The 24,514-nt window shown below is 32.0% G+C and overlaps 2 protein-coding genes and 1 non-coding gene across 3 annotated transcripts; all 3 read right to left on the minus strand.

Annotated features, from left to right (window-relative positions):
• Window positions 1-5,366: 5,366 nt before the first annotated feature.
• LOC120090134 (40S ribosomal protein S14-2) lies at window positions 5,367-8,208 on the minus strand. Its single transcript, XM_039047653.1, has 6 exons — window positions 8,050-8,208; window positions 7,588-7,707; window positions 7,469-7,514; window positions 7,199-7,284; window positions 6,356-6,485; window positions 5,367-5,714 (listed from the first exon to the last, which is right to left on the minus strand). Exons 1-6 carry the CDS (start codon window positions 8,050-8,052, stop codon window positions 5,647-5,649), a joined length of 453 nt encoding a protein of 150 aa, XP_038903581.1. The 5' UTR covers window positions 8,053-8,208; the 3' UTR covers window positions 5,367-5,646.
• A 2,417-nt stretch (window positions 8,209-10,625) lies between these two features.
• On the minus strand, window positions 10,626-12,733 carry LOC120091194 (protein ABHD11). The gene is made up of 5 exons (XM_039049098.1): window positions 12,484-12,733; window positions 12,132-12,370; window positions 11,512-11,624; window positions 11,178-11,318; window positions 10,626-11,098 (listed from the first exon to the last, which is right to left on the minus strand). Exons 1-5 carry the CDS (start codon window positions 12,731-12,733, stop codon window positions 10,849-10,851), a joined length of 993 nt encoding a protein of 330 aa, XP_038905026.1. The 3' UTR covers window positions 10,626-10,848.
• Window positions 12,734-12,883: 150 nt separating this feature from the next.
• Window positions 12,884-12,963, minus strand: TRNAL-UAG. Its single transcript has one exon. It is a non-coding gene; the product is annotated as a tRNA-Leu (tRNA).
• Between the last annotated feature and the right edge of the window lie 11,551 nt (window positions 12,964-24,514).

Here is a 24,514-nt window from a genome sequence, read left to right on the forward strand (position 1 = left end):
CAATCAGGAAAAAAAAATCTATAAGATAGGTGTGATGATGGGAGCTACGGGTGCAGGTATTCCTAATAAATTTATGCTTTTGTTGTCTATGATAGATAGTTGAATAAAGCAAGAAAGTGCCACTATTTATAGACAATTTGGCAAGTATGAGGTGGATTACATGAACACTAATAATGTGTAATGTTGAGACATATGGATAACACTTTGAAATGAAGGCATGACACATGGTCAATGAACACTAAGCATGAATGTCTAATAGGCATCCGTTATTATAATATTTATAATGCTCTCCCTTATATGCCCATTATATATATGAAAATAAGGATTCTAAAACAAAATCTGTTGAAAAATATCGACATAGAAAAGATTGGCTTCAGCGGAAAGAAGCAATCGAGGTAGAATTAAATCACTTTCAAAACGTCAGGTTTTTGGACCAATAGTCCAAACACCAGAAGGTGTCAAACCTGTGGGATACAAATGGGTATTTGTGAGAAAAAGAAATAAAAATAATGTGGTCACAAGATAAAAAGCAAGATTAGTTGCACAAAGTTTCTTGCAAAGACCTAGTATTGATTATGAGAAGATGTATTCTCCAGTGGTGGATGCAATTATATTAAGATACTTAATTGGTCTGACTATGTATGAAAATTTGGACATGCATCTTATGGATATAGTCACAACATATTTGTATGGATCTCTTGATAATGATATTTATATGAAAATCCCAAAAGGATTTAAGGAACCTGAAACATATAAATCAAATTCCCAGGAATTGTATTCAATAAAGTTACAGAGATCATTATATGGATTGAAACAATCAGGAAGAATGTGGTACAATCGCATGAGTGGATATTTGTTAAAAGAAGGATATCAAAATAGCTCAATATGTCCACATGTTTTTATAAAGAAATCATAACCTGAGATTTACTATATGTTGATGATTTGAGCAGAAACTCCTCAAGAGATTTCAAAGACAATAAAATTTCTGAAGAAAGAAATTGAAGTGATATATTTTACCTTAGTTTGCAAATAAAGCATAGAGCAAATGGAATTGCATCAATTTGTACATAAAAGATCTTTTGTGGATTATATACATCATTGAATACTTCTATAGCAGTTCATTCACTCAGTGCGAAAAGGATATATCATCTGATCTCATAAAGATGATGAAAAATATTAGGTCATGAAGAACCATAAATTTTGAAAAATAAATGCACTTATATAGCTTTACTAGTTTATACATTGCACTTTGTACTATTTTTCATTAATTTTGTTACATATATATGATATTTCTTTAAAAGAAGGATATTGGACTAGAGTTAACCATATGGTATGTTCTATTTGAGAATTAGTTTACATTGATTTATTTTATTCTTATAAATCTAATTATGATCTAGTTGGTTGTGAAGATGCAGGTTAGTTATCTAACCCATACAAGTTAGATCTTAAGCATATGATGGAATAAACAAGCGTGCAACGGAAGCAAACAGAATCAATAAGCACTCTAATTAATTTGAGTTCTAAAGCATGCTATTTCAGAAAATCAAAAGTTGGGTTTCAAATTTCATACCTTTGATGAATTCTTCCAATTCCAAGTGCTCTTCACTCCCAGTTCAGCTCCAAATCAACCGTAAACCACCAAGAGATCTTCTCTACTATTCTCAACCTAGAATTTGAGTGGTGAAACTCGAACTTGAGTGAAATTGTGAAGTTATTTTTCTAGGTTTGAGAGGAAAAAGAAGATGAGTGCAGAAATGCTTTCTTCAGCTCAAAGCACTACCTCTTCCACTTCAATTCTGAGTGTTTTATCACTCTTCAACATGTAAGCACTTCATTAGCCATGAATGCCAGCAGCTTGATCAGATTCAAGTGAAAATTGATGTGTGATTTTGCATGAAGAACACCTCATGCATGGAGGTGAAAGTGGAAAAAACCTACTTTCTCCAATTTTTTCAAAATTCTTAAATTTTCAATTTCTTTTAATTAATTCTAAATTAATTAAAACATGATTTAATAAATCCATAATTTAATTAAATAAAAATCCAATTTCTCAAATTGAATTGAAATTGGAATTCATTTGAATTTATAATTAATTAAACATATTTAATTAATTAATTAATTTAATATCAAATATTAAATTAATTACACAACTAATTTTAAACATGAATCATATTCATGTAATTAATATTTAAATCGATATTTAAATATTATAAACTCTCCAATTTTCTTTAATTTCAATAAACTAAATGTTAATTATATCATATATAATTATACAAACACTAATTCGAATTTGAACCTATTCAAATTCAAACCCTAGTTTCAATTTCAACATTGTCAAATTAAAATTCAATTTGAACAATTCAAATTGATATCATTCCAAATTCACTCAATTTATTAATTTGATAGGACTCCAATTATGTGGCAATATCAAGAAAGAAAGAATAGAGGAGAGGTGGTTGAATCGGTTAAGGATGACTTCCAATTCCATTGGGAGAAGTGGAGTTTTAAAAGAAGAAGGAAACAGAAAGAAAGGAGAAGGAATTCTGAATATCAAGAGTGAGGAAGAGGAGCTCTCGAGAGTAAGAGTTCGAAAGACACTGTCGTGGAGAAGTCATCGCAGTGTGTCGCTCATCGTCTACTTCCACTAGGCGATCGTGTAGTAGAGCTCAGCAATCTTGTAGCATTTGGAAGGCGATCGTATAGCAATTGGTAGGCGACCGTATAGAAACTGGTAAGCGATCGTGTAATAGTTTGGTAAGCGATCGTGTAGAAGTTTGTGAGCGATCGCGGGGTATTTTGTAAGTGATCGTTTAGTAATACTGAGCAATCGTGTAGAACTTGTAAACGATCATTTAGCAAATTGGTAAGTGATCGAGTAACTACTATAAGCGACTGTTTAGTCTTGTTTGACTCTTATCGTTTAATAAAGTTGTTCATCGTTTAATTGCTTTTCTGAAAGATTGTACCAACCCATTACGATAGTAAAGATTTCAAGAATCAGTATCCTAAAATAATTCAAGGTGTTCATGTTTTATGAGCTAGTAGAGGGCCTTATGAACCTACAGATCATGAGCTCCAACGATTAAGAGTAATGGCTAAAACTCTTTAGACCAAAGTAATCAGTATTCGTTAACTATCGAGTCACACTAGTATTCGTTAACATGTGGTTTGTCTTCTAGTAAAAATCTTCCAATGATATTATACGAAGACAACACAGCATGCATGTCCCAAATTAAAGAAAGATATATTAAAGAAGATAGAACAAAACATATTTCACCAAAGCGTTTCTACACTCGTGATCTTGAAGAAAATGGTGACATCTTTGTTCGAATGATAACCTAGCAAACTTATTTACAAAATCATTACCAATCGTAACCTTTGAAAAATTTGTGCACAATATTGGAATGCGGCGACTTATAGATCTCAAGTGATGTTTCCATGTGAAGGAGCAAATATACTATATTCTTTTTAGGAGTATAAATTATATGAACTATGTACTTTTTTCTCTTCACTATGATTTTCTTTTCCCATTGGATTTTTTTCGAGTATTATTTTAACAAGGCATATTTCATTTACGTAATGGGCAACTAAGGGGACGTATTATAAATATTATGATAATTAATAGATGCTCATGCTTAGTGTCCATTTGACTATGTGTCATGCCCCCATTTTCCAAAATGTTGTCCATGTGTCTCAATATTAAACATTATTAGTGTCCATGTAATTCACCTCTGCCAAATTGCCTATAAATGGTGGTATTTGATGGTTTTGGAAGACACACATTGGGTAAATTCCATAAATATTAGAGAAAGTGGAGAATTTAGAGAAATTTTTTATTTTATATTATGCTAATTTACTTTATTTTGTTTACTTATATATTATGTTTAATTTATTTTAATATTTATTTTTATTTTATTATTATATTATATTATATTTATTTTAATATTATATTTTATTGGTATCCATGTTCTACTTTTTAAGTTCACAAATTTTTTTATTTAATTATAACTAGACAGGATTCGAGTATACTCCTTTTTTTTAGTTAAACAATTTTAGTGACGGGAGATCAAACCATAAAATTTATGAGATAATGATTAATATATTAGTTTGTTTTAGGTTTAAATCCTATCTTTGTCTCTGAAATTTGAATCTTGTTCTATTTTGATTCTTAATTTTCAAAAACATCTATTTTAGTCACTAAACTTTTGAAATATGTATTTTTTTGCCCTTGCTCTTAAGATTCTCTTAACTCTTAAGCATGAAATCTCTTTAAGAGTGAAATCACATTTGACATGGGTTGAAAAAATGAATGTAAGGTAAAATGTCAACCACCAACATAGTAAAGACCAAAATCTAAATTCAATGACTTTTGAGGTTTCTTATAGAAAATCGCTTTATCAACTAATTCAAAATTAAAATTATGTGATCTACAAATAATAAGATTAGATATTTTTAAAAAAATTTATAAAAATACAAATTTAAATTAATAAATAAACATTTTATAATTTTTATACAAGTTAAACTATCTATGATTTATATTAATGCATATTTTTTTTGTGTTTTGTAAATCTTTTCTACAATATAATACAAATATCCATTCATCTCTCATATCGTTAGAAATATGATGATAATTTAATACCATGATCTTAAAATACTTCTTTAAAAAAAATATTGAAAAGATGTTATAACTTATAGGTTATAAGTTACTAACTACATCAAGTTTTGATTTTATTAGTTTTATTTTAGATGAAATACTCTTTTCGAACCTCGTACTTCTTTTTGCTTATTTTAGACTTTGTACTATTGAAATATCCATTTTAGTGCTTATAATTAAAAAGGTGACAAATTTAATCTCAATTATAAAATTTTAAAACAGCCTTTATACAAATCTTTTAATATAAATTAGTGACTACAATTTAAGTAAATTCGAGAACAAAGTGTCATGCCAAAATTTTAGTCAGAAAAAATGAGAAATAAAAATAAAATCTCAATTTCAAACCATCAACTTCAAACTTCAAACCAAAATTCTCCATATTATCATATCAAAGTAATCATATATAGAACTGAATGTAAATTTTATTCGAACTTGGAGGATTAAATTAAAAGATTGAGAAGTTAAAATAAAAAACAATAGCAAAACAAAACAAATGAAAGCTACTATAGTTGAAAGATTTCAAATGGTAAGTTCAAAAATAGAAAAGGTGGGCAGGACAGGACTAGTATCATATCCAACCTAATAAAAACAACAGAACACGATTTTAGCTTCTTGATCCTACTTATCACATACTTACAATTTAACGATATCAATTTGCAGTCAGTCACAAATAATGATGAAATGACAAACTGGAGAGAACAAGATCAGGAAATTGAAAGTGAGTACGGCATGTTTATGCGAACGAGTCATCATATTGATGTCATCAGATTAATTAAAAGGCAGCAAAAACTGAACTATACTCGTAGTCTTTGACGGTATTCCATGAAATCAAAAATGGCAAAAATGTTGGTAGAGAAACAAATAACCAGAACATCAAGGTTCTCACAATTTAGCAGATAAGAAAGAGCGAATTTTCCTCCAAAACCTATTACGGTATTCAACCGCCACCACATCCATGGTAAGAGCTCGACAATTTGGAAGGAGGCTCGGAATCATAACCTTCTTCCTCTCCTGCCACCCTTTCTACGAGTACTGTCTGTGGGAATCGGAGTTACATCCTCTGGAAAGATGGAATAAATTGCATCAACACAACAATCTCAAATGCTAAAATCACTTTTAAACATACTTTAATCACCGAAAATTAATTGCATATTTAATTTTATACTTTTAAAATCCACTTCAATATTATCCAAAATGGTTTAAATGATTAAACATATGTTTAAGAGTGATTTTGAAAATGACAAAAATTATATTAATAATTTCATATTCACGCCCAAACACATCCTTAGTTCGAAAGATAATGAACTTCAAAACTCCATGGAATTATGTATGGAACATGATGAGCATTGAAAGATTTGTTCCCTAGAGAGTATAATATATCCAACTTCAAAATCGGGTGACGTTCATACACCACTTGAATTCTATGCATAATCATACGGAATCATAAAAGCCAGAAGTAGTATGTAATGGGAATACGTTCAGGAGAATTACGCCTCCAATACGCACTATCGTATACATTAGATGCCTAATACTGTAGCAACTAGCAATCAATGATATGTCATTGGAGAAGTTTTTCCTACAGTTCCATTATTGGCTTTTGAGGAGTTCTCTCATTTATATTTCATTTTTAGGTGAATGAAATGTTTCAGTTTTATACAAGAACTAATGGCCACAAGTGAAGAAAGTATAAATATGATGTACCTATACGGCCAATTCGCATGCCTGAACGAGCAAGGGCCCTTAGAGCCGATTGAGCACCAGGCCCAGGAGTTTTGGTTTTGTTTCCACCGGTAGCCCGGAGCTTTATATGCAAAGCAGTAATGCCAAGTTCCTGCAAAGAAAACTCAGCAGTCAGGGAGATCATCAAAGAATGTTGTTTCACAGAAGAATAACCACAATAGTACAGAGCCAGTTATCTCAAAAGCAAGCCAATCTTCATGAAGGAAGCACAGATACAGATACAAGACACGGATACGACACGACAATGACACAGCGACAGCCCATTTTTTTTTAATTTAGGACACGAACACACCAAGGACACCTTTATTAAAATATATATTTCGTAATATATATATCATTTTTATACAAGAAAAAAAAAATAAAGTTAATGTGTTTATTTATTTCTATGCTTAAAACAATTAATTCAATGTATTTCGCTCTCAAATTTTATTACTTTTGTCATAAATGTGTTGACTCAGTATATGTAAGAAGAGTTTGACACATGTCTACCAGAAGTTGGTCCTATTTTGGCTTTGTACCAAAAGTGTCTAACATATCTATTACACTGACAAGTGTTCGATACGTATCCAACAAGTGTCGGAGTGTCCCTGTCCGACACGCTAGCCAAATTAAAGTGTCCATGCTTCTTAGAACATAATTCAACTAGCACAGAGTGTATACTTCTAACCAACAAAGTTTGAGATTTGAATCAAGCAAGCCAATTCATACAAATGCATTACTCTTGCCATTTACAGAGCAGTTTTCACCATTTAGACTGAGAAAATTCAGATCAAAAGAAACATAAAATCCAATTAGTGACCAAACCTTGCATCTTTGAGAAACGTCCTGTGCAGCAAGCATGGCAGCATAAGGGGATGATTCATCTCTATCAGCTTTCACCTTCATACCACCTGAACAAAGAAAAGATATTACTTCAAGTACAACAACACAAGATGGAAAATAGTAAATTCACGATGACGGTCAATTATGAAATTCAGGAGCCATGATCGACCAAAAACCATGCCTGTGACCACAAGACGCAGCCAAAAGCAATGCCACAATCAATTTTAACATTGAGTGGAATTGATTTCGTACCAGTTATGCGGACAAGTGTTTCCCGACCAGACAAATCAGTCACATGCTGCAGTTTCAAGCACAGAACAATCAGTATTACACAAAAAAAACAACATGAAGAATCCAGTGAAATGACTCACAATAAAAGTGTCATTAAACGAAGCAAAAATGTGGGCGACACCAAAGACATGCTCTCCTTCACGAACAGCAGGGCCAAGGGTGACAGTTTCCTCCTTAGGCTCTCTTGTCTTCCTTCTCGACTACATAATACACATCACAAAGGGAGTAAACCATCAGCTAACCTTCAAAGTGTAATGCTACCTCAAATTTTGTGTTTGAAATACAAATTTGAAGGAAGAACAATGGCAACGAGAGAAAATTAAACAGAGGTATGAAAATTCGTGGCACTTCTTTCCAGGGACTATACAAACAGATACTATACTTCGAGTAGATTGATAACCACAAAATTTTTCATAAGACTTCCTACATTTTCTTAGAATCTAGCCATTATAATCTGCCGGTAACTGAAACTATATTCTCAGTGATTGAATACGGTAATCATAATAGAAAAGAAAAAGAAGATGATGAAAATGATTAAATACCATGGTGAAGAGTAATAAACTAGAATCTGCAGGTGAAGATTAGGGTTTTCGAAACTTTGTCTGAACCTTCAACCTTCTACGGTCTAAAGCTTCCGGTGGAAGAAGATGTTGTATTTTATATTTAGGGTTTTCAGAATGAGGGCCAAGGTGAAATAACCTGATCGTCCTCCGAGTTTCCTTGAATTATGAATTTGCCCCAAATCTTCTCTTTTAATTATTTTAGTTTTTTTTTTTTTGTAAGGATAATTATTTTGGGCTACCCAAATTTTGGTGAAAAAATAAAATTTGTCCAGCTTTTTGAAAATGAGGTTTTTTGACGTTTTAATTACGTTAAATTCGGATGAAATTATCAAAAAGGAACTTCGCACACGTAAAATGGGTTTTCTGGATCGTTATTATCATTCTCTCGTTCCCTTTCCTTTAACAGGTCACTCGCATCTCTCCCATTCTCTTAAGGTCTCACTTTGTTACTCTCATTTTTTGGTCTCACTCTGGTGGGCAGTCTCTCTTTGTAACGCAAATTAAATAGAGGGAGAGAAGAAGAAGAAGACGATGACGGTCGGAGCTACTCGTGTAGACTCGTCGAAACTAGTGTGTGGTCTCATCGAAGTTGATTGCATCGGAAGAAGAAATAAAGATTTGTAAAATTGCTTGATGATGAAGTAAGCAAAAGACCAAAATTTTCAAGTTTTAAAAAACTGAAACAAAAATCATGTTGAGCCTTGAGAAGGATGTTTTAATCAATTTTCTAAATTATTTTAGTTTAATTTCTAAAAATTATGAAGTCCTTTTGTTTTGTTAAATTACAATCTCAATAGAAGGTTTTACCTTATTTCTTAAGTTTACATTTAATTTGTGTCAGTTTGAAAAAGTTTATGATAATTTTTGAATTTTTGAATTTTATGTTAAATAGATGTCAGTTTAAAAATTTTCTAACAAGCCCCTTAACTAACAATTTTGTCTAGGCCTATTTGTCATTTTTAAAAATTCATGACCATATTAATCGCCTAACTTAATGCTCTAAAAGGGTCATGTAAATAAATATTTTTTTTAAAGGCTTAGAGATAATGGATTCGAGTCATGGTGGTTACCTACCAACGAGTTACTTGAGCACCTCTTGACTATTTATAAGAGAGGTGGTCACCATGGTTAAAGGATGGGCACAATAAGAAAAATCGAAGTTATAATCTCTATTCAAAGATAGATATAAATAAGTTGAATTATGTTCAAGTTGACACTTTATTAATACAAACACAAAAGAAAAAAATACAAAAGATAGAAAAAGAAACCAAAAAGAGTAAAAGAGCGAGAGAAAGAAATGTGAAAATACTTAGAAGAGTAAGAGTATCAACTATCACGTATGGGCGCTTTTCTTTAGGAAAGAAAAAGCAAAAAGTGACGACTAATGAGACATGAAGATCTAAAAGTAGCTATTAATGCCTAAAAAAATGTAATCTCAAAATTATCTTTTCGATGGGAATCAAAATAGCTCAAAAGGAGAGATTTTAGGATGTTCAATAACTTTAGATACTATGCTATTTTATGAATACCACACTCCAAACATGATAATCTAGATACTCATAAGATGGAAATTTTAAACTAGCACGAATCAAACGATCCTTAAAAAGCATATATAGCAAGTTTCTGACCTTTTATTTAGTATTTATTAGTATTTGAACCTTCGGTAGGTCCTTGACATATTCAACATTATTTTATAATTCATGAATGTATTAATCACCATGGGTTGTCCTAATGTCCAATAAAGGATGTGTATGACAAAAAGAGCTTAGTGAAAATGGACGTAATATATGATAGTCACATACTTATAGTTTACTATCATACTGAGCATATCAACTATTCTTATGAGAGGTGGCCATCATGGCTTAGAGATGTGCACAATAGAGCAAGGCGAAGTTATAATCTCTACTCAAAGATTTAATATATTCCTTACTTAAACATCCCGCGAGTTGAGTTAGTATGTTGGAGTCAATAAATCTGAAGCTATAAAGATATTATTTGCTTTTATACTCTCGAAGGAAGCCATAAACGAAGATGGTGCATGCTCAGAGATCCTTGTCTGGGGTGAGCCTAAGAGATCCTTGTCTCGAGTGAGGAGAGTGAGTGTTACGTAGGTCGACGTGTAAAACTAAGCTACATCTCGACTGAACATGAACTAAAAACTAACAGCAATAAAGAGGGTGCATGCTCATCATCTAGAATCATGCATCGTACACCTTAATAAAGAGGTTGATCATGAAGAACAGTGATTAATACAAGGAACATCCTCATAGAAAAGACAAGTTAGATTTGATTAAAGATAAAACTGATAGTTTTGTTAAGTGTGTATTACTTAATACTACATGCAAGTAAGTTTCTTTTGGCTTAGAGATCGAGCCAACTAGAAAATAGTTCAACTTCAAAGATTTAAGGGTTGAATTCTAAAAAGACTACCTTCGTTAAGCTTAAAAAACTACCTAAATATGATTGAACTATAAGCTCAAGACATAGAAGCTCAAAGTGGCCTTATCTTGCAACATAGAGAAAAACAGGTAAATGAAAAGGACAACAAAAAAAGCTGAAGCAACATATACATCAAATTGAAACTACATAAACTTAAAACTGAAACATGAAACCAAGTTTCCCGCATCGATTTTCGGGTTACAAGCTTTCAGACGACTTATCAACGTCGTAAATGGTCATCAGAATTTGATGTTAAATTTTTTGGGGTACAATTCATGATCTAAATAAATATTTGGTTTATTTGATAGCAGAAAACTAATGACTCAAAAAGAAGTCGACTCAAAGGGATGAAATTCTTGGAGTAACTATGTCAAGGAGTCCCTTTGGATTATCCACATGAACCCAGTGGCCTGAATTTGGAAGAACGTGAACAGAAACCTGTCCTTTAGATTCCTCTAATCCCTTGCTGGAGAGGCTTTCAAGTTGCTGAACAACATCATGGCTCCAGCGATCGCTATTTGCTGCCCGAACGATTGCAATCTCCGTGTCTTTTGGAGGATGCTCCAGAAGAGACCAATATGATGTTTCCCTATAGAAAGTTTAGTTCACAAATCAACGCTCACTTACCTTTTTAAAAGAAGTGGCTTGGGATTGGATTCAATAGGTACCTGAAAGAATTGAACATCTGTACAGCACCTTCGAGATTGAAAGTCCATGTTTCATGCTCCCTAGATTTCTTCAGATTACTGCCTATCCATTCTGATAATGACTTCGAGAAACCAAGTTCCATCATATGATTAACAAGCCACCTGGTCACCCAAAAAAAAAAAAAGAAAACCTTACCATTTAACTACATGAGCAAGAACATTTGAAAGAAACAATAACATGTCACTGGAGCAAAATCAAAAGAAATCCAAGAGCATGTTACAATGAGCAGCTAGTAATTCAATGTTAAGCTCAAGGGAAAACTAACTACACAAGAAAGGGATAAGTAAGTTTTACTTCCTCGACGGTACCAACAAAGGTAAACTCTGCAATGTTTTCAGAACTTTCTCGACTTCTCCGTCACTATTTTCGGGGTTCACATTTCCAGGGACTGAATCAAGCACCCACAGCTGCTCTGCATCAAGGAAATATGAACAAAGGCAAATGATTCCTTTTAATGTGGGCAGAGTAAAATTTCCCCAACTCGTAATAATATGAAATAGTATGCTCACAGCCAATTCAAACATCAGATGCTAAAATCAAGCTAAGAATATCCATGTATATATATATATACACAATAGGACATATAATCATTACATATTTTGCCAGTGACAAAGAAATATTCTAATTCCACAGAAAATCAACAAAATGGATGTAGTTCTTTGATATCCACAAAGTAAAGTCAGTTTATAATCAACAACGTGCTCTATCATTATATTCTGAGAATGCCTCAATCAAAACACGAACAAATCTTAATAGCAAGCCCTATTTCTCAATGAATCACAAAAATTCATGACCTTCTTAAAGTGTTGAGAATCATGAATATATGTAAAACAAATAGTCCATTAGTAGATTATTCTATACAGGTTTTTTCCAATGCAAAAATTTAGCGTTGAACACGAGATGGTTAAGCAAACCTGCTTGGGCAATGAAGCCGAATCTCCATAATCACCATGATTACAGCTCTGCAAAAATTGAAGCGCGACCTTCCCACCCATGGAATGACCCATCACAACATCCGGCCACGCCCAGTCTTGAGACTCGATTAATTTCGCTAAATCCTTGGCAGCATTCACCATATCATGAGGAAGATCAAGACCTCCCATTTCAGCTGATCTCCCATGGTTCCTTAAATCCACAAGCACCACTCTCCATTCTATTGAACCACAATCAACACAACCAAACACTCATACATCTAATAATAGTCGAGAATTCCTAGAATAATCCTAGTATACCCCGAGATTAAAGATACTTAAAAAAAATACATACCGGCAGAAGAGGAATTAGAAAGCCTTGAGAGAAGATTCCGAGAGAAGGACCTCCAATTTCTTCCCGATCCCAAGAGACCGTGAAGAATGAAAGCAGTTGAATCGTAAGGTCGGTCGGGTGAAGTTCGAACCTCTTCGTAGGCGAGAGTTTGTAGAGATCTCCACGAGCGGCCATTATAAGATAAATCCGGCGAGTTAAGGATCCGAGAGAGGAGGCGGATGCCGGATTTGTTTCTGAAAATTCCGGCCATTTTCAACCGGAAGAAGAATAAGAAGGAAAAAAACTTTTCTGTGTGAATTATTAATTTAGTGGAAGGGAATTATGGAGAATTAAAGGAACAAAGCATTGATACGACGACGTATGGTTAGATTTGGGGGGGGGGAGAAAGAGTGAAAAAACGTGACAGCTGTGGGATTTGAACCCACGCCCTTTCGGACCAGAGCCTAAATCTGGCGCCTTAGACCACTCGGCCAAACTGTCGAATTGTTGACGACGTTAAAACTAAAAATTATTTATTATTATATTTACTATTTTCTCGTCTATTTTGAAAACATTTTTTTTTTTTTAATAAAACAAACATTATTTTAGCCAAAGTCTTCGAACTTTTGTTAGCACATTGCTTTTGAGTGGTGAAGCTATCTGGATAAGATCAATAAGTTGTAATAATTTCATTTTGAAGATTTAATATTTGATGAGTCACACCAATATCTTTAATTAATCTTAGAGTTTCATCAAATTTTCATCCAACTTAATAAATAAGAATTATAAATTTGTGGGACTCGAACACTTTGGGGTTAGATTTTTATTTTTTAGATCAACAAGAGTGTGAAGATGGGAGCCATTATCTCTTGAATTCGAGAGAATATACCTAAACAAGTTGAGTTAATATCTAATCAATGGTTAACTTTTAAGTTTCAATAAAAGTCATGAGTTCGAACATGAAATAAAACTAACTTTAATTATTTTATAATAATAACACAACTGTAAGAATGGAAAATTAAACTTTCAATCTTTAAAAAAAAATAGTGTATGTCAATTACCATTAAATTAAATGAATTTGAGTAATGTGCAATATTAACCACTCTCACATATTTCAACAAAAAATGTTTCTCGATATACTATTAATTTCATACTTACTACATGTCATGTGAGATAGAAATGACATTTAAGATACATATTAATTTATTGACATACTTATAATATGTAAATCAAGACTATAGATGAATCCATTAAATTTTTTATTTGGTGTCTAATGAACATCTAAATTTTAAAATATTAATAGACTATTAAATATTTAATTTTGTGTCTAAATATATTAATTAATTTTAAAGAAATGTTGAATATGTCTAAAAAAAACCTTATTAGACATTTTCAAGATGAAGAATATCAATCACGAAAATAAAAGTTTAAAAACCTACTAAAATCAAATAGGATACCAAATGAACAGTTAGTTGACATGTCTACTTTATTTGAGATCAAATGTTCAACTTCCACTGCATGTATGTTTTACTAAAAAAAATGTTAAAATATCAAGATGATCCCTATAATTAAAATTGGTTAAATTTGAGTTCATATATTTTTAATAAATTATAAATTTAATTCCACTACTAAATTTTAAAAAATAACATTTTTACCATCAATTTTGAAAAACATATTATAATTTCTCATATAAAAATATTATTGTTATTAAATTATTTTATGTTAAAGAATAAATAAATAAAACTTTCAAAATGGACAATTTGGATTTACTAGAGAAAAAATATCTTTCAAAAATATCATTTTTATCTAAACTCTTTTGATAAAAAAAAATAGGCAAAATATACTTCAAAAAATTTTTTTAGTATTTTTTAAGCACTTCGATTTCTTTCAAAATTACTTATTTTCAGTTAAACCAAACACAACCTAAATTGTAGATTTATTAGAAGTGATTGAAGTTCAACAATTGAAAGTATAGAGATTAAAATCAAACAAATTTTAAAGTACTGTATTAAAACAGTATTTTTTTAGGTTAAAATACTATTTTGATCTCTATACTTTGAAGTTTGGTTAATATTAATCCATATAATTTCAATTGTACAATTTTAGTTCATGTACTTTCAATAAATCTTAAGTTTAGTCCTCAATGCTAATTTATTGTTGGTTTTTTAAAAAGACTCTTTACATTATCTACAATATTTTTGCTATAAATTTTGATATCATATTCATATATTTTATTTCTTACAACAAAAATTATTGTTTTTATTATTTAATCAATTTCAATAAAAATTAGGAGAAAATAAATTTTTAGTCTCTTATGCATTTAGTTCCTAAAGTTTCAATGGAGCCATTTTGACCCATTAATTTTGTAAAATAGGTTTATAAAAGGTCTTTACCCCTAATTTAGACATATATTTTTTATATTTTAAACTTTAATAGGATATTTATATATATATATCCTCAAAATATATTTGGTGGACTAAATTTAAGATTTATTGAAAATAGAAAGATTAAAATTGAATCAAAAGTATAAAAACTAAAATTTATTAACTAAAGTATAAAGTATGTTGATCAAAATGATGATTTAGTTTTTTTTAATTAGTAAAAATTAAATATGATACTTTTAATTTTAGAAAATAAATATTATATCTCCTTAAAATTTAAGGTTTATTAAAAATATAATAACTGAAATTGAACAACCTTCACGTACAGATATTTAAATAGTATTTTAATTTATTTTATTTTTTTAAAGAACAATGATTTGGTATAACCTAATCTGTAATTATCATTTGTGCTCCCTACTTTTCTACCACAAAAAAAAAAAATAGAAAAAAATTTATTTTTTAATAAAATAAAAATATCACAATATTTAATTGTACATGTACGAAGATAGATGCAGAAGCTTTCCAAATCGACAAAGGTTACAAAGGGAGGTTGACATATGTAGATGGAGTACGACAGAAAGATACATCAAGGACGCCGACAGTGACAAACTTTCGGTGGAATTTTCCCAATTTCTCCTTTTTTTTTTTTTTTTTAATTTCTTTAATTCCCCATTTCACCCTCTCTCCGCCGCATCACACACATCTTTCAATTCCAAATGGACTCTTCGTCCTCCTCTCTTCTCCGCCACTCCTCTTCTTCCTCCACTTCTTCTCTTCCCCTCCGTCGCATCCTTCCTCCCCTGTCTCCGACTCCGACGAGTTCGACAAATCCGAGCTCTTCTGGACCGCCCATTTCGCCTCATCATCCAACAACTCCCCCTTCCGCTCCAAAATAATCTCCAGCAATGATTGTGCCTCCAATTTCATCCATCCTCCAAACTCCAGCATCCTAGCCGCCTTAACCGATTACGCCGATTATGATCGAAAACAAAGAATCGGAACGATTCTGACTCGAGAGATTTCGATTACTAAACCCTCATCATCGTCGTCGATGCGATCGATTCTGAGGTCGGTTCAGAGTAATAGAGATTATTCTCAATCTGTGCCTTGTAGGAAGTTTCAGCAATCGGCTCCGATTAACGTGCCGGAAGCGATGAGGAAACAGAGGAATAATGAGGAGATCGTTAGGAGGGAGGATGAAATGTTGCCGCCACATGAGATAGTGGGGAGAGGCTCCGGCGTGTCGCCGAACACGACGTTTTCGGTGCTGTAAGGGGCAGGAAGGACTCTGAAAGGAAGAGATCTTCGTCGAGTTAGAAACGTCGTTTGGCATAAAACAGGTTTTGTTGATTGAAAATGGGTTTGGTTGAATTTTGAAGTTTGAATTCCGATGATCTTCTTCTTTCCTCCATTTTCTTCTTTTTGTGTAAAACTGGAAAAGGGGAACCCTTCTTCTTCTTCTTCATCCTCTGATCGATCAGTTTTTTCCCTTCTTAGTTGTGAGGAATGAAATGGATGAACTCTGAAATTTTAGCTCAAATTATGAGTCGCTGCCTGTGATCGGAACTACCTATGTTTTTGTTTCCGTTTACTGTTTTCTTTTTCTCTCTATAGTTTCTTGAGAATTTAATACATAAACATTTGTAATAACTATTTTTGTTTTTGTTTTTTTTTTTTAAAATATGTTATCGATTGAGGTTAGAGATTTTAATTATCTACTCAATTTATTCTAAAATATATATTTACAATAAAAATAAGATTAAAGTTAATTTAACTCCAACCATGGTGAAATTTCTGGATTGAAGTCTCGAAATTCCGATAGGATAGAAAATCAGTAGTTATTTGCAATTTAGCTTTCACCTACTTTTTATATATATATATATATATATAAGTTATACTATTACTTCTCCATGATATAGTATTTCTTCTCTCTTCATATGTTTCAAAACCATTTCTTCCTCACCCTCTCTTTTCTCCTTCTGGCATTGTGAGTTTAGACGGGAGATAGATGATGTACGACAGTCCGACAACGGAGCGAGCATGGGACGACACGAAACGACATGGGGAAAATCAACGTGTGGCGGACGCGAACCGAACGAACGACGGTGGCAGACTCAAAGCGAACGAATGACAGACCTGATTCAACTCTTAATTTTATTTTTTTTCTTTTTTTTATATGTACTGTAATATATATGTATTTAATAAAATAAAATAAAATAAAAAACAACTTTCATAGGAAATTTGATATATGCTACAATATATGTATTCATTTATTTGATATAAACGAGAGTTTTTTTTTTTATTTAGACTTCATATATTATGACATGTATAAATTATGATTGTTGTGATTTCGAACTATCTAAATGGTATATGATATATACTGTGATATAACTAAAATTTGTGAAGATTTATATACCATGATATATTTCATATATTGGTTTGTATTCTGATTTATGTCAAACATTGAGTCAATTTATAATTTATAAACTATAATATTTCATATATTGGTTAGAATATTTTCAAATACCTAACAAAATATTGTAAGGTATATTTAAAATAACCATGAATCCGTAAAAAAAAAAAATCAATAAGTTGATACGTAAAAACCAATGTAAATAAAAAATAAAATTTCATCAAATGCATTTTTTTCTCTAAGAGTGAAAATAGAAAAAAAAATTATATTAAATATATTTTCTCTCTCCATAATAAATAAATTTTCCCTCTCCATCATTAAGAGAGTTTCGTAGATAGAGAAATATATATACAAATTGAATATAAATAAATGAAAAAGGGTAAAACTATTTAAAAAAAAAAAAAAAAAAACACAAACACTAAAAGACGTTTATAAAAATATATGGCCAAAAAGTTCATTTTTAATCTTGTGCTCCCTCATCAACAATTATACAGATATTTACTGTTGGGGTTGATGCCCTAAATCTCGTGGGTACTGTAGTTTGTAATTGTAGTGTACAGACAAATTTATTTATTTAATAAAATATGAGATATTTATTCGACATTTATTAACATTAACCCACAAACCAATAAACTAACATCCAATGTTATCTTTCGTAGCTTAAACATGTATGTAGAGACATACACGTGGATCGTGTTTAAGTAATAACCTAAATGGTTTGTAATATATGGATAAGGTGGGGTACCTTATCCTGGTGATACTATGAATATGACCTGTTTTGTAGATGTTACGATTGTTGTAAAGTGTTATAAATAATCAAACCCTGATCATTCGTGTAGAGAGATGTGCACGGGGGTATTCTATACAAAAGAGTTTGTATAAGACCGAATCACGAATTGAATAGTCCCATTATATACACCATTAATAATAGAGACTTACATTTCACCAGGATGACCGTATGTGACATTATCTGAATTCTGAGTGAGTTGTGAACTTCTGCCTATGAAAGCGATCCTTTAATTTGTATGGCTGAGAGTGGCCAAATCGCCGATTCAATAAGCCTACTATTTTGGGGATTCTTCTGATTGGAAAGTTGGGAAGATAGTTACATAAGACGGAATTCACTCATTCCCTAATGTTAAGATAAGTAGATAAATTCCCTAATGTTCATTAGAGGAATCCATGGCAGCTAAGGAGTTAGATGTAACAACAGGGAAAAACGGTAATTTTAGCCCAGCTGTACTTACGAACAAATTGTGAAGAGTCGTCACACTATTGACTGGTTATATCTAATGGACACAGAAGTATATCTATAGTGCGATGAGTGAAGTTGTTGGTCATTTGATAAGAAATGGATGTTAAATAATATAATTAAAAAAAAGTTTAATTGATTATTCAAGTACTAATGGAGCTTCAATCTACAAGTCCATAAGGTTCCCTTAGTAGCTAAACATGGATTATTGAGAATTAATTTTGGATTAATTTGAATCGTTCGAATTAATTGAGAGAATTAATTATATGTGATACAATGAATTTAAATTAATATAATGTATTTGATACATTATAATATAAAATTTATTTAAGAAAAATCAAATACTTGGGTATGATTAATGTAACATCCGAATTTCAGAAAAATTTAAGTTAATTTTCTAAAATTATTGAGTTTAAATTTCCCTTTCATTTGGAAAATTGGGATTAAATTGAAATAATTGAAAAACTAGTTAAATTAAATTTAATTGATTAGATATTCGAACATATTATCTTGAAAATATTGAATTTTGCTTTCCTTCGATTTTAGATTTTAGGGTCAACTTAAAAATAATAATAATAATAATTAATTTCATGTGGTTTTGAATTGATTTAAATATTTAGAAAGATTTAATTTGTATCAAATTGATCTTATTTCATTTAATTTTGGTTTTTGAAGCCTAAACTAAGATAATTTGAAAAGTTAATTGGTTTATTAATTTAATAGAATCTTTGGAGATTTTTGGAGATATTGTGATAAAATATTTTATTTATCTTTTCAAATTTTGAAAAAAATAAAAGAATTGAGATTTTTCGAAATTAAATGAGAGTGAAAATAGGCAAAAAAAAAAAAAAAAAAAAATCGGGGAGAAAGCAATTCGGTTTTTCAGCGACAGCTTCCACAAAATTGTCAATTGCTAAATTTTGAACCGTTGAATCGTGCTCAAATTTGGTCAGTCTATTTTAGACATATAGAGTTTCATTTTGAACGGTTGGATTGTTGTTTGAAGCTCTGGTTTGTTCGTAATCGCTGCTAAATAAAATCTATAAAACTAGCCATTCCCTTTCTCCCTCACTCTTGCAAACCCTTCTCATGCAAGACCCCCACTACCAGCCGCTGGCTTAAACAATTTATGCCGTCTGATAGCAACACTTGTTGCCTATCTATGGTTGCCACTGCCACTTATACCATTATTACCGAAATTGATATTTTGGGTAAGTTTTAGAAGTCTTGGAGGTTCTTGACCATCCATTAGCTTTTGGCCCAAATTGATTGATATCATTTACGTTTCGCTTTTAGATTGAAGTTTGGGAGCATTTCTGGTCACTTTCCAACAAGAGAAACGAGTTTTTGAACATTTACTATTCGAAGTTTGGAGATCAGTGGTGTGCTTTCTAGCAGGATTTATGATCGTTCGGTCCTTTCATTGGCTTTAGTTCAAGTAAATTGTTGGAGTTGGTTGTCGAGATAACTGTCATTGACTTAATTTATGGTAAGTGAATCTATTACCGGTATTTCCGTCTCAGGCACCATAATTTGGGTTTATCAAGTTACTTATTGAGATCTAGAAGCTAGACTTGGAAGTTGTAATACCTTATTGTGTATGTATATTTTTTTGGAGTTTGAGCACATTTGAGACTGCGTGTTATGTCATGATATGAGTTGTGGAACTACCCATGAAATATTTGTATATGATGCATGATTAGACTAGTGGGACGATATACCATCTCATCTCGATGCATGTATATTTACTGGGGACCGATAAGTCCAATTTCATGTTTGACGGTGAGCCTTTGAACCGCTAGACATGCATGTATCGACAAGTTCATGTTCATATTATTTTTTCCATGTTTTTCGGTGTGCCTTGAGGCCACTAGACATGCATGAACCGACAGGTACACGTTTATGTTTCTTTTCCCATGATTGACAGTGTGCCACTAGGCCACTAGACATGCAAGTTAAGGCGAATCAGGTTATCCCCTTAGTTAACCATTCAGGAATAGCTTCATCATGAAAGTTCTACTAACCACAAGCATCCACTGTATGTGAATGCACAGGCTAATCCTGGTAATGAGATCACTTACTGGGTATTGTTATACTCATCTTTTATTCCTTTATGTTTTTCAGGGAATGACAGGAACAGGTTGGCGAGTGACAGACAAGACCCGTGACAGAGCCATATAGGGACAAGAGAAATCGCTTCCGTTCAGTCTATGTTTTTATCATTTGAATGTTTTGAAACTAGAATTTAATGTGAGACAGCAAATTTTAACGTTTTAAATATTTTCTTTATGAATATTATTTTTTAGGGGATCCCGAATAAAATTTTTATTTATTTATCACTTTTTTTTTTAGTTTATTTTGGAAAAACTATCGTTATTGTTTTAATGATTTTTTTTAACAAAATATATGGGTTTTAAATGTGTATTTAGTCGGCCTTTGTCAGAGTACTCGAAAGGTGGGGTCGTTATAATTAAAACACTAATTATATGGACGAGATTCATATAATTAAATTTAATATGAATTGGATTTATATTAAATACCATGTATTATTGAGAGAATTAATATCTTAATGTTATATTGTATTTGATACAATATCAAAACTATAGGTTTTAAGTCATATTAGATATAACATATAGTTTATATACCATACAATATAAAAAATAATTTATTATTTATTAAATGGTTTTTTAAAAAAATATTTTGGGAAAGAGTTGTAACTCCCTTTCTTTTCTCTCTAGTGGAAGATGTGTAGTGATGTGTTCGTAACATGCGATGAAATGAGTAGGATCTATGAGGTTATAATGCTTTGTTTTATTTGGTAAGTCTAAAACATTTCTTTTCTCTATGGTGGAATATAATGAGTAGGATCTATGAGTTGTAACTCCCTTTCTCTTCTCTCTGGTGGAAGATGTGTAGTGATGTGTTCGTAACATGCGATGAAATGAGTAGGATCTATGAGGTTATAATGCTTTGTTTTATTTGGTAGAACCCAAGTGCAAATTCAACCAGAGTCCTAGTAAGTCTAGAGTCGAACTGAGGGATTGCTTGTAAGCGTGCGGTGAAACTAAAAGATGATCTTAATGCATATTGAAATGTTCAAACAAAAGGTTGATTGGAGATGTTATTCTAATTCTAAAATCTATGCAATGAAAATTATGCCCAAGTGAAGTAGTGTGGATTATGGTTGTTGGTGATAAATATGCGATGATAGGGTTGAGAAGAATTTTCATTAACACTTCCTAAGCAACTAAATGAATTATGCGTTAAAGCGATGCACTCAATGTTATGATCATCACTTCTCAGTGTATCCGACCCATTATCTTATCTTTAGGATGCATCCGATGAGTGCAATGTGCAGAAGGTATACTTTTTTCTAAAGAACATCTCCTCTTGTTTTATGAGTTCCAAATCTAAATTCTTTCAAACGCAGATTAAATTTACTTGTAACAATCTTTCATTTTATTCAAGTAATGCATATAAGCATACATAAAACAAGTTAATCGTATATTTCTCTTGTTGCTTAGTAGTGTTAGCTATATGCTTCTCAACCCATTAGACAATTTAGCTATGCATAATGGTGACAGGTAAGATAAACAAAAGATGAAATGAATATATATTCATATTGTAACGTTTGAATTTGTCAAAGTCAAAATTACAATACAAATACACTTTAAGAGAAAGAAAAGGATAGCGAATCAAGTCATGGTATGCAATGTTTTGCTCCCTCCAATTCTATTGGCGACTGTTTCACTCAGATTATTGAACAATGGTACCTCTCTTCTTCTTCTACAAGAATCCTAAGTTCTCACTAAGGTATTTCTATAGCTGAATGGGAAGAGTTTTTAGTAGAGTTTTCTTCTCGGAATTTCTCTCGTCTCTATGTAGATCCTACACAACAATTGCATGGGTATTTATAGGTGAAAGAACTCTTAATTAAGAGAACCAGTGAGTGGAAGCAAGATCTTTCCAAGCCCATTGTGAAAAAATAAACGCATTCACAAACATACAAGAACAGTTATGCATCTTCAAGAAAATTACAACATGCTTTCTTAACTAAACACAAAATGAATCAAGGAACTTACCTTTGAAGAACTCTTCTTCATGAATCCCTTGATCTATACTGGCCAGACACAAAGAAAACGAAAAGCAATCTGGAAAAATCTCGCTCTCGTTGTCCAGCACAATTTCACTCTCGTTGCAATTGACTAGCAATCTCTCGCTCTCATGAGCAATTGTCTAGCAACCTCTCGTTCTAGTCATAATCACGAATTGTCTGATCCTCAAACGGAAACCCCTCGACACTAACATTCAATAATCCTTGGTATTCTCAGAGTGAGAATCCAGGAGATGTGGGCTCTATGTGAATTTGGTAGAGGAAAGGAGGAAGAAAACGATCAAACTACACGGTCAAGTAAGTGGAAGAAAGGTCTTGTCTATCACATAGACTGAGAGTACTTGGTCGTTTAGTAATCTCTCACTCTCATGAGAATCGTCTATCCAATCGTCTAGTAATATCTCACTCTTGTGAGCAATCGTCCAGCCAATCGTCTAGCAAATCTCGCTCGATCGTTTAGTCTCTCGCTCGATCGTTTAGACTCTCGTGAGGGCTATCGTATAGTCTCTCTCGTGAGTGCAATTAGCAATTCACTAAATGAAGCAATCGTCCATAAAATTGAAAACTCTTTTCATTTTATTCTTTAGTTATTAAGACTGAAGTTAACCTCCTACTTGCACGGTTAATGGAGAAAATAAATAACCAACTAAACAATTATCTCATAATTGTTTTTATTATAACTAAATAAAATAACTAACTTATCATATTATATTTTTAACCTATAGTTTTAATATCACATTATATGTAACATTTAAATCATAATTATTTCCTCCTTTATTTAATATAAATCATATTTATATCAATTCATCTAATTAATGTATCTAATACATCAAATCAATTATATCACATATAATTGAACCAATTTAACTATATCATATATAATCAAATTCTCTCTTGTTAATTTGAACACTTCAAACTAACCCGAAAACTGATTCTCAACTTAGATCCATTGAGCTACCAATGGGACCTTATGGGCCTGTAGCTTGAAACTCCAACAGTACGTGAATGAATGATTAAACTCTTTAATCATGAGATGCACCATCCGTTAACCGTTGATCACTCCACTAAAGATCGACAACTGCACTCTTCGCATTATAGATATATTTCTTTGTCTATATGACCAATCAACAGTGCGATAACCCTTCAAAAATCGCTAGTAAGTACAGCTTGACCACATGTAGTTACATCTATCTCTTTAAGTACCACTGATTCCTCTAATGAACAATAAGTCATAGTCCTACTATGACTGAATCCTCTCTTCCAAAGAAAAAATATAGCCACTATGTTCAAGACCCGGAATCAGCCCTTAAGGGAGTAACTTATCTACTTACCCCTGCTTCTGGGAATGAGTGAATTCTGTCTTGTGTAGCTGAGTTCCCAACTCCCCAATCAGACGAATCCTCAAAATGGTAGGCTTGTTGAGTTGGCGATTTGGCCACTCTCACCTATACAAATCAAAGGACCACCCTCATAGGCAGGAGTTCCCAACTCACTCAGGATTAAGGTCATGTCACTTATAGTCATTTTAGTGAAATGTAAATCTCAATTATCAATGGTGTTATATAAAGAGACTAAACATCTCGTGGTCCGGTCTTATACAGACTCTTTGTATATGATACCCTCGCTCACAGGTCTCCACGTGAATGGTCAGGATCAGACCATTTGTAGCACTTTACAACACTTGTAACATCTACAAAGTGGGTGTATCTGTAGTGTCATAAGGATAAGGTATCCCTCCTTTATCCATTTAGTACAAATTATTTAGGTTATTACTTAAGGCATGATCCACTTGTATGTCTCACATACATGTTTAAGTTACATGAAATAACCACATATCTTAGTTTATTGGATTTGAGTAAATGCATATAAAATAACATTTATTTTATCAATAA

This window comes from Benincasa hispida, chromosome 11 (assembly GCF_009727055.1).
Source record: "Benincasa hispida cultivar B227 chromosome 11, ASM972705v1, whole genome shotgun sequence".
NCBI lineage: Eukaryota > Viridiplantae > Streptophyta > Magnoliopsida > Cucurbitales > Cucurbitaceae > Benincasa > Benincasa hispida.

Excerpts from the sequence above, each read along its gene's own strand:
- LOC120091194 (XM_039049098.1), bottom strand. The coding sequence starts at position 12,733 with ATGGCCGGAATTTTCAGAAACAAATCCGGCATCCGCCTCCTCTCTCGG. Across the intron at positions 12,371-12,483 it reads TTCTAATTCCTCTTCTGCCG|AATGGAGAGTGGTGCTTGTG; the intron begins GTATGTATTTTT and ends GTGGTTCAATAG. Across the intron at positions 11,319-11,511 it reads TTGTTGGTACCGTCGAGGAA|GTGGCTTGTTAATCATATGA; the intron begins GTAAAACTTACT and ends TTGGGTGACCAG.
- LOC120090134 (XM_039047653.1), bottom strand. Across the intron at positions 7,285-7,468 it reads AACACTTGTCCGCATAACTG|GTGGTATGAAGGTGAAAGCT; the intron begins GTACGAAATCAA and ends TTCTTTGTTCAG. Across the intron at positions 5,715-6,355 it reads CATGCGAATTGGCCGTATAG|AGGATGTAACTCCGATTCCC; the intron begins GTACATCATATT and ends CCATCTTTCCAG.